General features: G+C 27.1%; 1 protein-coding gene across 1 annotated transcript; it reads right to left on the reverse strand.

The window, feature by feature from the left end:
* Positions 1 to 5,149: 5,149 nt before the first annotated feature.
* LOC111289914 (silicon efflux transporter LSI2-like) lies at positions 5,150 to 7,873 on the reverse strand. The gene is made up of 4 exons (XM_022881274.2): positions 7,633 to 7,873; positions 6,056 to 7,413; positions 5,758 to 5,947; positions 5,150 to 5,665 (listed from the first exon to the last, which is right to left on the reverse strand). The coding sequence occupies exons 2-4, from the start codon at positions 7,223 to 7,225 to the stop codon at positions 5,403 to 5,405; spliced, it is 1,623 nt and encodes a 540-aa protein (XP_022737009.1). The 5' UTR covers positions 7,226 to 7,413; positions 7,633 to 7,873; the 3' UTR covers positions 5,150 to 5,402.
* Between the last annotated feature and the right edge of the window lie 6,830 nt (positions 7,874 to 14,703).

Raw genomic sequence — 14,703 nt, forward strand, 5'->3', positions numbered from 1 at the left:
AAATTGTAGAAAATACTCAATGCCTCAAAACTCCAAATCAAGATAATTTTAAAATGATAAGGATGGATCGATTGCAACATCACTTTACTAAGACCAAAAAGTAATAATACTATTTTTTCAAGTAAGTACAATGAAAAAAACTAGAAAATTAATTGGTGGGTTTTATCAGCAAAAATGTTATTACAAAGCTGTTGACAGTACTTTGACTAAATCCCCTACTTGGAATCAACTTTTCCTTTTAGTTGAGAATACTAAGCACTTTCAAGAATAGGATCATCTTAAATGTACTTTGGGTTGCCTCTCAACTCTCTCTCTCACTTTTTAGAGTTTAAGAAGTAATAAGACTTTGAGGATAGACATGAAATCTATACATATAATAAAAAAAATCCGTAAAGAAATTACTAACTTGCCTTTCACATTATTTAATAAGTAGTGCTATTTACACCTAAAAATTCTCAATACACCCCAAAAAATTAACCTTTAAGAAAATTACTAAATACCCATTACTTAATTACCTTTTTATCATTCACACCCCTTCTCAGTAAGTTATCAAAATTTCATTTTTGAAAAGTTCTTCACTATACCAAAAAATGCATTTTTGGAAAACATTACAATTATCTGAAAATTCATTTCCAAAAAGTATTATAATTATACGAAAATTCATTTCTGAGAGTAATTTTTTACTTTAGTTTCTTTGTTGCAATCTCTTAGTCAATGTCTAGCACGAGAATATTGAATGTCTCTTGCTGTGATCTCCAAATAGGTTTCTAATGATTTCTTCAAAATATAGGCTATTTAAATCCAGTAATAGAAATCTCTAATCTTTTAGTCACCGAGCATTATCCATTCAATAAAGTTTGCAATATTTTGTAATTTTGACAAACATACATCTGAGAGGAATTGGTAATTATGAAGAGACATTCATGCAAGTTGGCTATTGCACCATATGCAATGAGACAGTCACACTCCATTACATATAATGCAATAGCCAAATTGCATAAGCGTCTCTTCACATTTAATGATTCCTCTCAGATGCATATTTTTCAAAATTACAAAAATATTACAAATATTATTAAATGGATAGTACCGTAACCAAAAGATTAGAGGTCCTTATTGTCGAATTTTCTAGCCTGTTGATAACATTGTGAGGGTTAATGTTCATTACGCTGCCAATTTATTATGTATTAAAAGTCCATTTTCAAAAATTTTTAAAAGATTCCAAAAATAAACGTTCGAAAACCATTAAGAAATGTCGAAAATACACTTTCAAAAATTCTTAAAAGTTTTTGAAAATGGATGTTTAAAAGCCTTTAAGGGATTCCAGAAATAAATTTTCAAAAGTTCTTGAACGATTCTGGATATCTATTTTAGAAAATCTTTAACAATTTCTAGAAATTCATTTTCAAATGTTCGAATCGTACCTTAAATCACATCCAAAAACTTAAAATCCTAAATCTTTTTAAACTAAACACAAAATCAAATGAAAAAATAAAAAAAAATGAATGATTTACCTCTAATTCTAAGTTATCTAACATCAAATGGGTGATTGAAGCTTAATCTGGAGCTTATTCCTTCAAGGGTTTAGGTTTTCGATTAAGGGAGATAGGGCGTGAAGAGATTGGTATTTGGGTTTTTAATAAATTTGTGTTTTGGATTTGAGATATGTTGAGTAAAAAATTGAGTGTTAATAGTAGTAGGGTATTAAGAGAATAACTTAAGGTGTAAATAGTACCACTCTATTTGATAAGAAAATTACACATGTCCAAATCATTATTTTGTCCTCATATCATAATTACGAAATATACATTTTCATATAATTATTTACAATAATATCCTCTTATCATAATTACAAAAATATCACTTATTATAAATTGATTGTTATGCTCTCAAATTATAACTATGAAAATACCATTTTCTTATAATTATTTACTATAATACCTCATATTATAATTACAAAAATACCCTTGCACTTATTATTGAATTACAAAAATACCTTTTTCTTATTATTGATCAAATTTAATATAATATCCTCTTCTTATAATTATGGAAATACTTTTCTCTCATAATTGATCAAAATTACTATAATACCCCACTTACTATAATTACGAAAATATCTTTATGAATACTTAATAGGAAGTTGACATGTGGCATTTTGTTTCAAAATTAATAACATGTATTAAAACAATTCCCTTAATAATTATTATAATATACATATAATGAAAAAATCCCTAATGAAATTGCCAAATTACCTTTCACATTATTTGATAAGAAAATGACACATGTCTAAAATTACAATTTTATGCTCACATCATAATTACAAAAATATCCCTTCTCTTATAATTATTTACTATAAACCCTTATTCCATAATTAGAAAAATATCCCCTCTCATAAAATTGACTACTATTTTCTCATATTATAATTACAAAAATATTCATTCTCTTATAATTATTTAATATAATACCCTCATATCATAATTACATAAATATCCATTCACTTATTATTGAATTACGAAGGTATTCATTCTCTTATTATTGATCAAAATTACTATAATACCCCTCTTATCATAATTACAAAATACCTTTATGAATGCTTAATAAGAAGTTAACATGTGACATTTTGTTTCAAAATCAATAACATATAGAGATGGTAATGGGTCGGGGAAGGGAAGGTTTTTGCTCACCTCAAATCCAACTCGATCTGATTTTTTTTAATTTTTTTAATTTTTTTATACCTGATCCGACCTAAAATTAATAAAATATTTTTAATATAAAATATTATTTTTTAATGTAAATATAAAATTAAATAAATATATAAAAATATACATATAATTAATTAATTAATTAAAAAATAATATATATACCAGATAAGGTCAGGGCAGGTTTGCCTAAAACCTAATCCCGATTTTATTCTACAATTATCTGAGCTGAAATCTAATTTTCAAAAAAAAAAAATCAACCCTAAAAGGTCGAGTCAAATCAAAACTTGTCAAGTACAGATTAGGCTACCATTCCTAATAACATATAATAAAACAATTCTATTAATAATTGTTATAATAACCCTCTGTTTATTTGATATAATATCAATATGTATTCAAATTTACTACAATGCTTTTCTACCATAATCACGAAAATACTTATCTTCTTATAATTACTTAAAATTACTATAATATCTTTCTACAATAATTATAAAAATATCTTTCCAATATAATTGACTAAAATTTGACATGAAATTTTTTTAAAATTTACTATAATACGCTATTAAATAACTTATTAAATGTTAAATAACATATATTAAAATAATTTTCATAAAAATTACTATAATACCTCTATATTTATTTGATATAATTTTGACACGTATTCTAATTTACTATAATACTTGTTTATAATAATTACAGAAATACTCCTCTTCACATAATTAATCAAAATTATTATAATACTCTTGTACTATAATTATAGAAATACCTTCCCACTATAATTGACCAAAATTATTATAATGTTTTCTTATTATAATTACAAAATATCCTTTTTACCATATTTGATTAAAATTATTATAATACCCCTCATATCATATTTATAAGAATATTTTTCTTATCATAATTGATCAAAATTATTGTAATACTTCTTATATCATAATTATGTAAATACTCTTATGAATGTTTTATAAAATATTAATATGTAATATTTTGTTTCAAAATTATTATAATATTTTTATTAAATTATGTATTAAATTTTAACATAATATAAAATTAATCACATATTAAATTATTAAATTGACATTATTTTATAAATTTTGATATATGATATTTTATTAAAAATAATCAAATGAGTTAAACAATTATAATTTATATTAAAATAAAAAATTAATTTATATTTTAAAATTAAAAAATTTGATCCTGACATAATAGGACCGGACACTAGTTATTGAGGGAAAGGTACATGTAACAACTATAACACCACAGGTTGTTGACAACTCGTTTGGAAATAAAAATTTTTATGGCTAAGATCAACTGCTTCAAATGTGGCATCGCCATTTCAATATTTTAGCGGCGGCCTATACATGCGAGATTCCCTTGGGTAAGCCTAAACAAATTATTTACTATTTGTATTGTGTTTACAAAGAGAGCTAAACTCACGGTTAAAGAAAAAGGGACTTGTTTTTTTGTTATATCGGGAAGAAAAGAATTTAATATGAATAAAAAAAATTTTGATTCAAAATTAAACTTTTAATATTTTTTTAAATATCTTTAGTCATTAAATCAAAAATTTAAGAATAAAAAAAAAAGAGATTAAACCTTAATAAATGCATATTGAATAATACACTAGGGCTTGGGTTGCCTGTTAGGCTTGAGAATAAAGGGCTCAAAATTGTAGTTCAAGTTTTTAAAAAGGGGGCCCAAATCTTTATAAAACTGAGGGTGAAGATAAGATTGACTAATGATGTTAAAAATAATAACGAACATGAGATTAATTATTATAATATTAAAATTAATTATTAAAATAATAAAATTAAAATGGTTATTAAAAATATTGAATAAAAATTATATATAATAAAATTTTTAAATTATTTAATATTTATAAAACTAATAAATAATAAAATTATATTTTTATTATATTAAATTAATAAAATTATTTTATAGTTTTCAAATTAAAAATTAAAAAAATAAAAATAAAGAGTTTCTTGTAAGGATATTTTTGTCTTTAGGTATCAATAAAGGGCAAAATAGGAAAAAAAAAAAGATAGGAGGGGCGTTTAGCAACTGAACCATAAATGTCGGTGGCCAAACGTAGGAAAAATCGAGCAATCGTGCAAAATCCAAATGACTATACAGTAATTTTTGTTAGTTTTTTGGAATATCCAGTAGCCTTTTGTTAGTTTTTGGAATGTAATCGCGCCTCAACGCCAAGCCTAAACTTTGTGAAAACAGAAAAAAAGGCACTGGGCAAAGCATACCCAAGCTCAAACTGTACGGTTATCCAAGGCAGTGTTTATTAACTTGACATACTACCATATTGATGGCTACAAGGGAAAAAGAAACTTCAAAGTGATCAAACCTTTTGCAGAATATTGTGACCCTTTCTTTCTTCCATTTTTGCTAGAAGAAAAAGTTTAAAACCATACGTTACGAGAACAAAGTCTTAACACAAGAAAAAAAAAATCTGATTCGAAATCATGCTTTGATATCCCTCAAGCGTCTCACATCAATCAGTTCATAGCTAGTCAATTTGAAAAAAAAATTTGAGCAAGCCAATTTACATTTGCTGCCAGTTACCATGCCTCATTTGTGAAACATTGCAGCTTTTGATCTTCCCCAATCTCTAGAGAGAAATGCTCAAAAGAAACTAGAAGCGGGATTTCTTCCATTCTTATTATATAAGCCTCTTATTTAAGTACATTTATTTAATCATCTAATGAGTGTCAAACCAATAGCAGTGACTATAAGCGTGGAAGGAACTCCAAACTTAAGGTGTTTCCAGAAGGACAATGTGTATTCAAGGTGTGGAGTACGACGAGCTTGTTCACAAACTATCAAGTTAGCAGCTGATCCCAATAGTGACAAGTTCCCAGCAACAGTACTAACCCAGGCTAAAATAAGCCATGCTTTCTTCCCATCAGATGCAGAAATTGCAGCTGCCGATGCTGCCACTGGCCCTCCAAGCAAGAGAACTGGTAATATTAATCATGTTAGCGGTAAGCAACTACATAAAGGTGGCAGTACAGAACTGATAAGTGTTCACAGGAGAAAAGCATCAACATACCAGTTGGTACATTTGAAGCCAAATTCGACAGGACAAGTATTACAATGGCTAGAACTGCTTTCCCTGAAACATGATTGATCTTTGCATAGGGTTCCATCAAGTACCAAAGGCTACTTGGAATTCCAGTTTTGTTGAACCCCTCGACCGTGATAAACATTCCACAGAAGAAAATTAAAAGCGAATAGGACACCTGGTCACAGAAAATAATTGAGCTTAATTAATTAACTATAACATTGAAAATCCTGCTTTTCTCTAATATGTTTTTAGTTTTGAAATCTGATTTCATTTTTTGAAAAACCTTTTCTAGGCAAGGCCGAGCATCCGTGAAATCAAGAACCACAAGAGCAAGTGCTGCGGTAATTGCAGTCCAGGACATATTGAGACCCATAAGCAGAGAAATCAGCATCCCTACGGTAACAAAGTAAACACAGAATTTCCAAAACCTCCTTTTCCACCTTGTGGATAAGTTTTCCTTTTCTTCTGAAGATTGCACAGAAAGTACGTCTTTCAAGCTATCCGCTGTTGCAATCATCTTTAAAGCAACAGCATCTGCTGTTGCCTCCTTTGATGCATTTGAATTCTTTGCAGAATCAGTTGCACCACTAGGTACCCTCTGGATTTCATTCTGATCAGCTGAAATTACTCGGTTTCTAAGGGTGTCAAGATGAGCTGTGCTTCCATTCCCGTTGGGAGAGCTTTGCACATTCATGGATTCCAATCTTGAGTTCCATTCTTGAGAGTTCAAAGACGGAAAATGCGACATTGTAGCTGGTGAAAACCTATGAGAAATCACATCTTCTTCAGCTACAACTTCTCCAGTTGCGTCTTCTTCATCCTTCTGAACACATAACAATTTCCAGTACATGCATAGAAGAAGTAAAGCATTCACTAAGACTCCCACTAGCATTGCGGGTAGAATTCCAAGGACAAAATCCCCAAAGGAAATTTTACTCTGAACTGCTATAACCAGGTTTTGAGGATTTCCAATTGGAGTCGCTGCAGACCCTATATTTGCACTTGAGGCAAGGGCAAGCAGAAATGGATGAGGGGGTAGATTATGTTGCCTTGCAATTTTTAACACAAACTCAGTCAAGATCACACAAGAGGTGTCATTGGTGAAAAGAGCACTTGAAATGGCAGAAATCAGGCAGATTCTACAAATTAAGTCCTTAGCTCCTTTGCTTTTCCATGAAAGCAACTTACCTAAATATTTGAAAATATCTGCTCTTTCAAGATAGACACTGACAACCATAGTACCAAATAAAAGACCAAGGATTGGGAGATCAATTGCATCATATGCGTGATCTGGAGTTATTACTCTGAACAAAACCATAAGCATGGCCCCTAGTAAGGACCCTGCCGTCCTCCCAACTGGTAGAAATGGGACAGCAGGGAAAACTGCCAATACCCAGAAGATTGCAAAGGCAATTGAGCCAAGAACCACTTTAACAGAAGAAGCCAAGGCCATTGTTTCTGATCAATAAAAACAATAATATCCTTGCAAGAATCCCAAACCTCCAAAATCTTATTCAGTACAGGCACTCCAGTTCATGCCATCAGTTTCCCGCCCAAAAGAACTGCACAGAGCAGCTTATGAGTAAAACCCAACAGAACATTGCTTTCTAAATTCTAAGTGAAGAGTTTTGAGCTCCAGACCTGTCATAAATTCAAGTCAAATGTCGAAAGAACCCAGAAAATTCAGTAGCATAAAAGACAATCAACTCAAAAGCAGCAGATACCCCAGAAACTTTTAGAAAGATATAACCGAGTCCATGGCTATTTTAGTGAAATTCTAATGTAAACCCCGTATTGAAATTAAAATACCCAAATAGAAAGACACGAAGTAATGAAGAAAACAACGAAGTTTAGACTCACCGAAACGTTAGTTAAACAGGGCCGTCTTTGCATGTGAATTGAACACGCTTTCATCAAACCTAATAATTTTGGATTAGATTGGTTGGACTCAAAAGCAGTAATACTACTTTTTGAGTTTTCTGAAGAAGAAATGTGGATCACAGATATGGTTTTAGGAGCTGAAGCTTCTGTTTTAGTATAAATTATGGCAGAAATCTTGTTATGACTTTCATGGCCACGAGTCAACAAATCATCACTATCTTCCAAAATGTACTACTCATTCATGATTTCAACTTCATTTTTTGCTTTTTTTCTTTTTTAAAGTTACTGTCCTAATCATTCTTTTAGTAACACCAATTACTCAAATTAAATTTAAGGCACGATAATTCACTCATCGAATCTTAAAATGTTGCATATTATGCTTTACACGCATAATAATTCACTAATTGAATGTATAAATGTTTCATATTTTGCTTTACACGTATCCATTCCATATTAACCTCTCTTTTTTTTCTTATTTCCTTCCCTTTTGTTCTCCCCTTCTCCCATAATCATCTCATCTCTTCCCGTGTAAAAAATTTCAAGGTCTTTATCAGACTCATCTACTCACCTACTCATCCACCCACCCACAGACACCATTATTGCATTATCACTTGAAAGTTAATAAAAAAATATTACCACAAAGAAAAGGAGGTGAAAGGCTCGAGCGAAAAGAGAAAAAAGAAAAAAGAAAGAAGATGAATGGATGGAAATGAAAGATTTTGCCGTTTTCGATGATACCGATGCTTGCAAAAAAAAAAAAAGGAGGAGTTCATTTTTTTCTGCCCTTTTCTTTTCTCGTGCTATAAATTATATATTTTTTATTCTTGAAGAATTTGGGCTTTTTGAAATGCAAAGAAAAATTCATATTATTTTATTATTTTTTAATTTTTTAAATATTTAACATACAAATGTGGCAAATGTTCGGGGCTATTGTAGAGGCCTTTATTTTTTTTTTGCTTTTTTTTTTATATATTTTATTAATATTTGTCTCTTACAAATGGGGTCCATCATTTTTTTTAGGACCCATATTTTTTATCCGGTTTTCGCTTTCCTTTTTTTGTTATTTTTTAATTATTTAATTAATTTTATTATTTTCAAGTGGAGCTCATTATTTTTTGTTGGATTTTTTTTGTTTTTTTTAGTTTATTTTTTTTAATTTTTTAATATATAATATTATTAAATTAAATTTATTACTTTCGACTGAGGCTTGCTACTTTTTGTGAGACTAATTTTTCTTTTCATTTTTTTTTCTTTTTCAACTTTTAAAATATTATTATTTTTTAATATTTAATGTTATAAAATATTTTTTCATGACCCATTATTTTTTAATGGTAGGACTATTTTTTCCCTTGATAAATTTTTTTACCGTTTGACTTACTTATATTTTTATATTTTTAAAAGTTTTATATATTTATTATTCAAAAATATTTTTTTTTGTTGGAAGCCATCAATATTGCCTTATATAAAAAGGATCTCTTGAGGATCCTAGTGATGACAATTAGTTTTTTTTCTTAGGCTTTAATTCTTTATTCGATTCAATAATTGTTTTTTTTGTTTTTTTTTAATTATTTTTTTATGTCTATGAAAGCTTTCACCTTTTTTTTCACAACCCTTGAACTTCATTCTATTACTTTCTTTCTCTTTTTCATATTTTACCTTTCTTTATTTTTCTTGCTTTTGCCTTTTTTTTAATAGGTCTTTAGGTTTCAACATTATCGACCAATAAACTTGTGTTTTTTTCATTGTAGCTAAAACAAACCTAGTTCATATTTTTTTTCAATCATCAATATTTACTTTTTTAATCAAAAATATTTTTCTTAAAAGCTCAATTTTGATTAAAAATTTGCTTACTTTTTGGTGTTATTAACACGATTTTTTTTGTTTTTATGTTTGAGGGTATAAATTGTATTTTTATTTTTTGTGCAGGGAAATATAGTGATATATTTGAAAAGTTCTAGATGTGAGTAGTAGATTCAACCAAAATGACAAATTAAGTTTTTTGTACAATTTTATTACCATTGAATTATTAATTATCTCTCTGTCTATGTCATTTTAACATTAAGGATAAAGGACAACAACTTTTCTCTTTCCAAATTGGTTCGCATGTTAGTAATTTTTTAAAATATTTATCTAAAATATTTGTTACATATTGCATGGATAATAGTTAGTTAGATTTTTTTGTAAATTAGTTTGTATTTTTTTGTTTAATTAGTGTTTTTTTATATAGATATTATAGAAAATTGTTCTGGAACAAGTCTTGAATCAAATGAGTGAATGAATTGGCAATGATGGCAAAAGTAAAGAAATTTGTGGAAGCTAATAGTGCATTGATTTGTTCCTATCTCAAGAACAAACCCATAGAAGTTCTTAAAATTGCATTTTAGGGCTCTCTGCCTATGACCCGAAATGAGTGATGCAAGGTTTCGAACAAAAGTAGAAACTTTTTTTAAATTTTTTATTTAATTATAAAAAGAAATTTTTTTTTTTTTTGGATTTAGGCTTTGCAGTCTACAAATTAGATAGCTGTGCATAGAGCATTAATGGCTATAAAATATGTTGAATGAATGTTCTTTACTTTAGATCTCAAGTATTATGATATTTTTATAAAGTGAGTCTTTTTTTTTCTTTTTTATTATTTTTTTTAGTTTAAATTGCAATTCATTTATATATTTTTATGTTTTATTCCCAATTATGCATATGATTTTTATGATCCTTGCCAAAAATATTAATGTCTATTCCCTCTTTTTAATTGTTGATGATATGAGTCCAATTTCCTGCACTTTACAACTTTCTCAAAATAGCTCAATTTCAAAAATTTTCCTTTAGATAAGTAAAATGTTTTGTTTATCCAACGAAATAGCAATTGCTACTATACTCACAAACAAAGCTATACTCAGTAGCAAAATACGATCAAACTATTATGCAAATATAGAAACACATAGACTCTAAGCATAACATAAAGACTTACTTATAGAATCTCATGCTATGTTTTTAAATCCAACTAATAAAGATTAAATTATATTAGTAATTAATCAATATAAAATATGGTCTGATTTGCTCAATCCTCTATGGAGTCTCCCATTATGGTTTTACACTTTTACTATTTATATTGATTAAAAGTTTAATTGAAAATCATGTTACTCAGTTCATAAAGAATGCTACGAATGATAGATTTGTTTTCTAAACATTTAAAAAGATATTGGGTCTTTTAACCTAATCGAGTTTGGTTTTTATTATCATTGTTTTTGACAATTGCTTTCATTACAAACACATACTCTATAGTTGTGTATTCGATATTGCAAATGAATAACAAGTGATGACTATTATGTTATTTCTATGTACTTATATAGAGGATTGTTAACTAGAGATCACCCCTTATGTGATCAGTGCCCTAAGATCCATAATAAGCTGACAAAGAAAGCTAGTTTGGCATGCATACTTCATTCCCTTACAAACATTGTAAATACAATTTGAATCTAATTAACCTTTCTCTCGAAAAATATGTATTCTAGAAAGATTTGGCATTTTCCCCCGATTATTACACATGTATGTGAAATATAAATATTGTTTCATGGCTACAATTATACATCTTTGTTGAACAAAAAAGTGCAAAATGTTTTCAAGTGTTATTCCTTAATAATCGAAGTCCTTAAAAGTTTGTGTGATACCTTTTTCCCCTAATTCGTATTTCATTAGTCATTTTTTCATTCTTGGAATTATCACATTCTAAGCCTATTGCAAAAGGTTTTTTTTTTTTTTGTCAAGTCTTGTTATTATGTTAAAATGAAAGTAAAAATAGTGAGGTATTATCACTTTAATTTTGAAGCCTATAACAAATAAAAAAAATGATTAGAAACACGACTTATAGTTTATAATAATACTCATATATAGCTTTTCAACTTGGGGTAATTAGAAGTCTTTAATTATTGAATAATGAGCTGTTACCTCTCTCTGTTCTCAATTCTACTTATCGAATTACTTTATTTATATGTTTACCTAATGATTCTTTTGTGATTCTTTTTTGTCTTTCTTTTTTCTTTTTATATAGAGAAGCTAAATTTTTTGGATATTTGGAATGTGATTGATCAAAGTCTCCAGTTTCTAAAATGCAGAAATCTCTTGTTGAGTTCATACTAATTTGCTCTCCTCTCCTTTGTTAGTTTTAATCATCTTTCAAAATGAGGGTTTTAAAAAACATATTGATACTTACATCAATACTTTGGTAATAGTAAAATATATCTAAGTAATCTCTTCAACTATAAATGTATCTAATCTATTTATTTTATTTATTTAACATTAATTTAGCCTAAAATTATTTTGAATGGAGGTACATTCATCTTTCAATACAATTTCCCGCTTAAAATGTAATACATTAGTCATGATTGAATAAAAATATGGGTTTGTTTTGGACAGGAAATATTCAAATGAGCTAAATCCATCTAATAAATGGTTTAAGCAAGGAAAATTTCTAAGTAATACATACTTGCATATTGTCTGGGTTTTAGCACCTAAACTATGGCTTAAAGTTCTTTATTTTTTACTTTAATTTGATTTAATAGGTGAAGGCTTATCCAGTTTATGGCATTGGTGAGAAAGCTAAAGATTCAATTTTTTCACTAACCATGAGAACTAGCTCTCAAGCCTTAGTTGATGTTTTCAGGTAAGGTAAATACCTTATATATATATATATATATATATATATATATAAGGACTATCTTCAAGTAATTATTATTACTTCTAAATTTTATTTTGTGATTAATTCTGATAAGTTAAATATTGGTTTTTTTTAGTGAGTTTAATGAAAAAGCATCAATGTTGGAGCTTAATTTAGCTAGAAATTTGATGGCTACTTACTTGCTTTGGTATAAACTTGATTTATATGTGCTACAGTAAGATTTAAGGGGATTTGATTTTGGCTAAAATAGTGTTAGAAGTGAGGTGCTAAAATAGTGCTAGAAGTGAGGTGTTGGACCAAAAGAGGCAAATATCTTGGTTTCGCACTTACATTTTCTTATGTTTCACTTCCATGCTCCAAGGTCCCAAATGATTATCACTTAGGTTAAGTATGATCCATTCTACAACTCCAAAGAAAGCATTATAGTTGTAGTTTTTATTCTTTACATTTTTCATTAAAAATCAAGTTGGACATCTCTTAAATTCCTTTTAATTATAATTTTACATATTAGTTTTGCTTATTAATTTCCTTACTTTAAAATTCAGTGCTAGTATTTTTTAAAATTTTATTATTCTTTCTTGAAGTCTTAGTTTTATTTATGTTAGAGGAATGATCAATAAGTTTTCAATTCAATAAAATATTAAAAATTATTATAATAATCTGTGCAAAGCGGTGTTTTATGAACTAATTATTTTAATAGCGTTCATCTTTTTTAGTTTCTTTTATATATATATTTACATTTTTTTTTATTTCAATGGGGACTATGATTTTTTATTGAATTATTTTTTGTTTTGTATTTTTTCAGGGCTTATTATTTTTAAATTTTTTTACTAATGGGCCGGTACTGTGCAATCTACGCATCAGTTATTCAAGCTTTTTTTTTAAATTTTTATTATATATTTTATTATAAAAAATACTTTTAATGGTGGAGCCCACCTTATTTTTGGGGCCCATTTATTTTTTTATTATAAAAACATTTACAGTGGGCCCACATCTTATTGTGGGACCCATTTTTTAGCTAGTTTTTATTTATTTTTATATATTTTGTTATAAAAATTCTTTTACAGTGGGGCTAACGCCTTTTTCCCCTTTTCTGTTTTTTTATATTTTATATATTTTACTATTTTTTCAAGCTTTTTTTTTAATTTTATGTATAAAAAAATGATATTTTTAGTCAATAATATCAAATTAACTTTGCAAATGATTACAATATAACAAAGAATATTAAATATAAAAATGAAGAAGTAAATTAAAAAAATATAAATTATTATATAAATTTTATAAAGAAAAGTCATCATTGTTAATATTGCATCATTTTAATTAGATAATTAACAACAAAGGCAATTGATAAATTAATTTTTTAAGAAAAATTTTAATTGAGATATAGATAATAAAATAATTTGTATTTGATGGGTTTGATTTATTTAGATCTAAGTTTTTTTATTTTGGCATCAAATTGAGAATTTTTTCATAAAAAATTAAAGTCAAGTTGAATGCTAGTGTATGATGTTCCATCCTATCTTAACTATATATATTAAATTATATTTTAAATAATTTTTTTACTTTTATATTTGCATATATATATTAATAAAATTATTATTCAATATTAGAATTTAATAAAAATTTTATTTATGCATAAATAAAATGTAATCCATTAATCTATCCATACATTATATATATTTGATTCATTATATGTTTAACCTTCGTTGGAAGTCTCAACATATTATTTTTTTAAATTATTTTTACTATTTTTCTTTTTTTTTTTTGAACATTTTTATAGATCTTTTTTTTTTTAGATAAATTTATGAATAAAATAATATAGGCGCATGCATAATGTTTCTATTTGCCTTTTTTTTTTTTCTTTTCAATTTTTAATTAGTTAAATTTGACAAAAAAGGAACCGATTAATAGTAATGACAAAACAATTGATATTCTATGAGTCTCAACTAAAATGTTTGCGTAGTTACCCCGATAAGTTTTCATTTGTTTTTTTTTCCTTTTTAAAACTTTCACTTTTTTGCAATTTTTTCATTTTTCTTTTAAATAAAAGTAATTTTGTAATTAAAAAATTATAAATGTGTTTACGTGACATCTTATTTAAGTGTTTTTACCTTTTATTTTTTAATTTTTTTATTAGATAACTTTGCAACATAAAATGTCAATTGATAAAAATGTGAAAACAATATGTTTCTTACGAATTTTGATCCAACCCAATTTGAGGGATATTTTTTAAATCAAGCTTAAATTTAGACAAAAAATTTTTTTTAAAGAAAGTTGAGATTAGATCAAAAACAATTTTATGGTGCTTTGTCCTTATCATTATAAAATATTTTTTTTATTATTTATTTAGTTTTATACATAAATATATTATATTA

The sequence above is a fragment of the Durio zibethinus genome, chromosome 11 (genome assembly GCF_047325235.1).
Source record: "Durio zibethinus cultivar Kanyao isolate XHJ-2024 chromosome 11, ASM4732523v1, whole genome shotgun sequence".
Taxonomy (NCBI): domain Eukaryota; kingdom Viridiplantae; phylum Streptophyta; class Magnoliopsida; order Malvales; family Malvaceae; genus Durio; species Durio zibethinus.

Excerpts from the sequence above, each read along its gene's own strand:
- LOC111289914 (XM_022881274.2), bottom strand. The coding sequence starts at position 7,225 with ATGGCCTTGGCTTCTTCTGTTAAAGTGGTTCTTGGCTCAATTGCCTTT. Across the intron at positions 5,948-6,055 it reads CTCGGCCTTGCCTAGAAAAG|GTGTCCTATTCGCTTTTAAT; the intron begins GTTTTTCAAAAA and ends TTCTGTGACCAG. Across the intron at positions 5,666-5,757 it reads GGCTTCAAATGTACCAACTG|TTCTCTTGCTTGGAGGGCCA; the intron begins GTATGTTGATGC and ends TAATATTACCAG.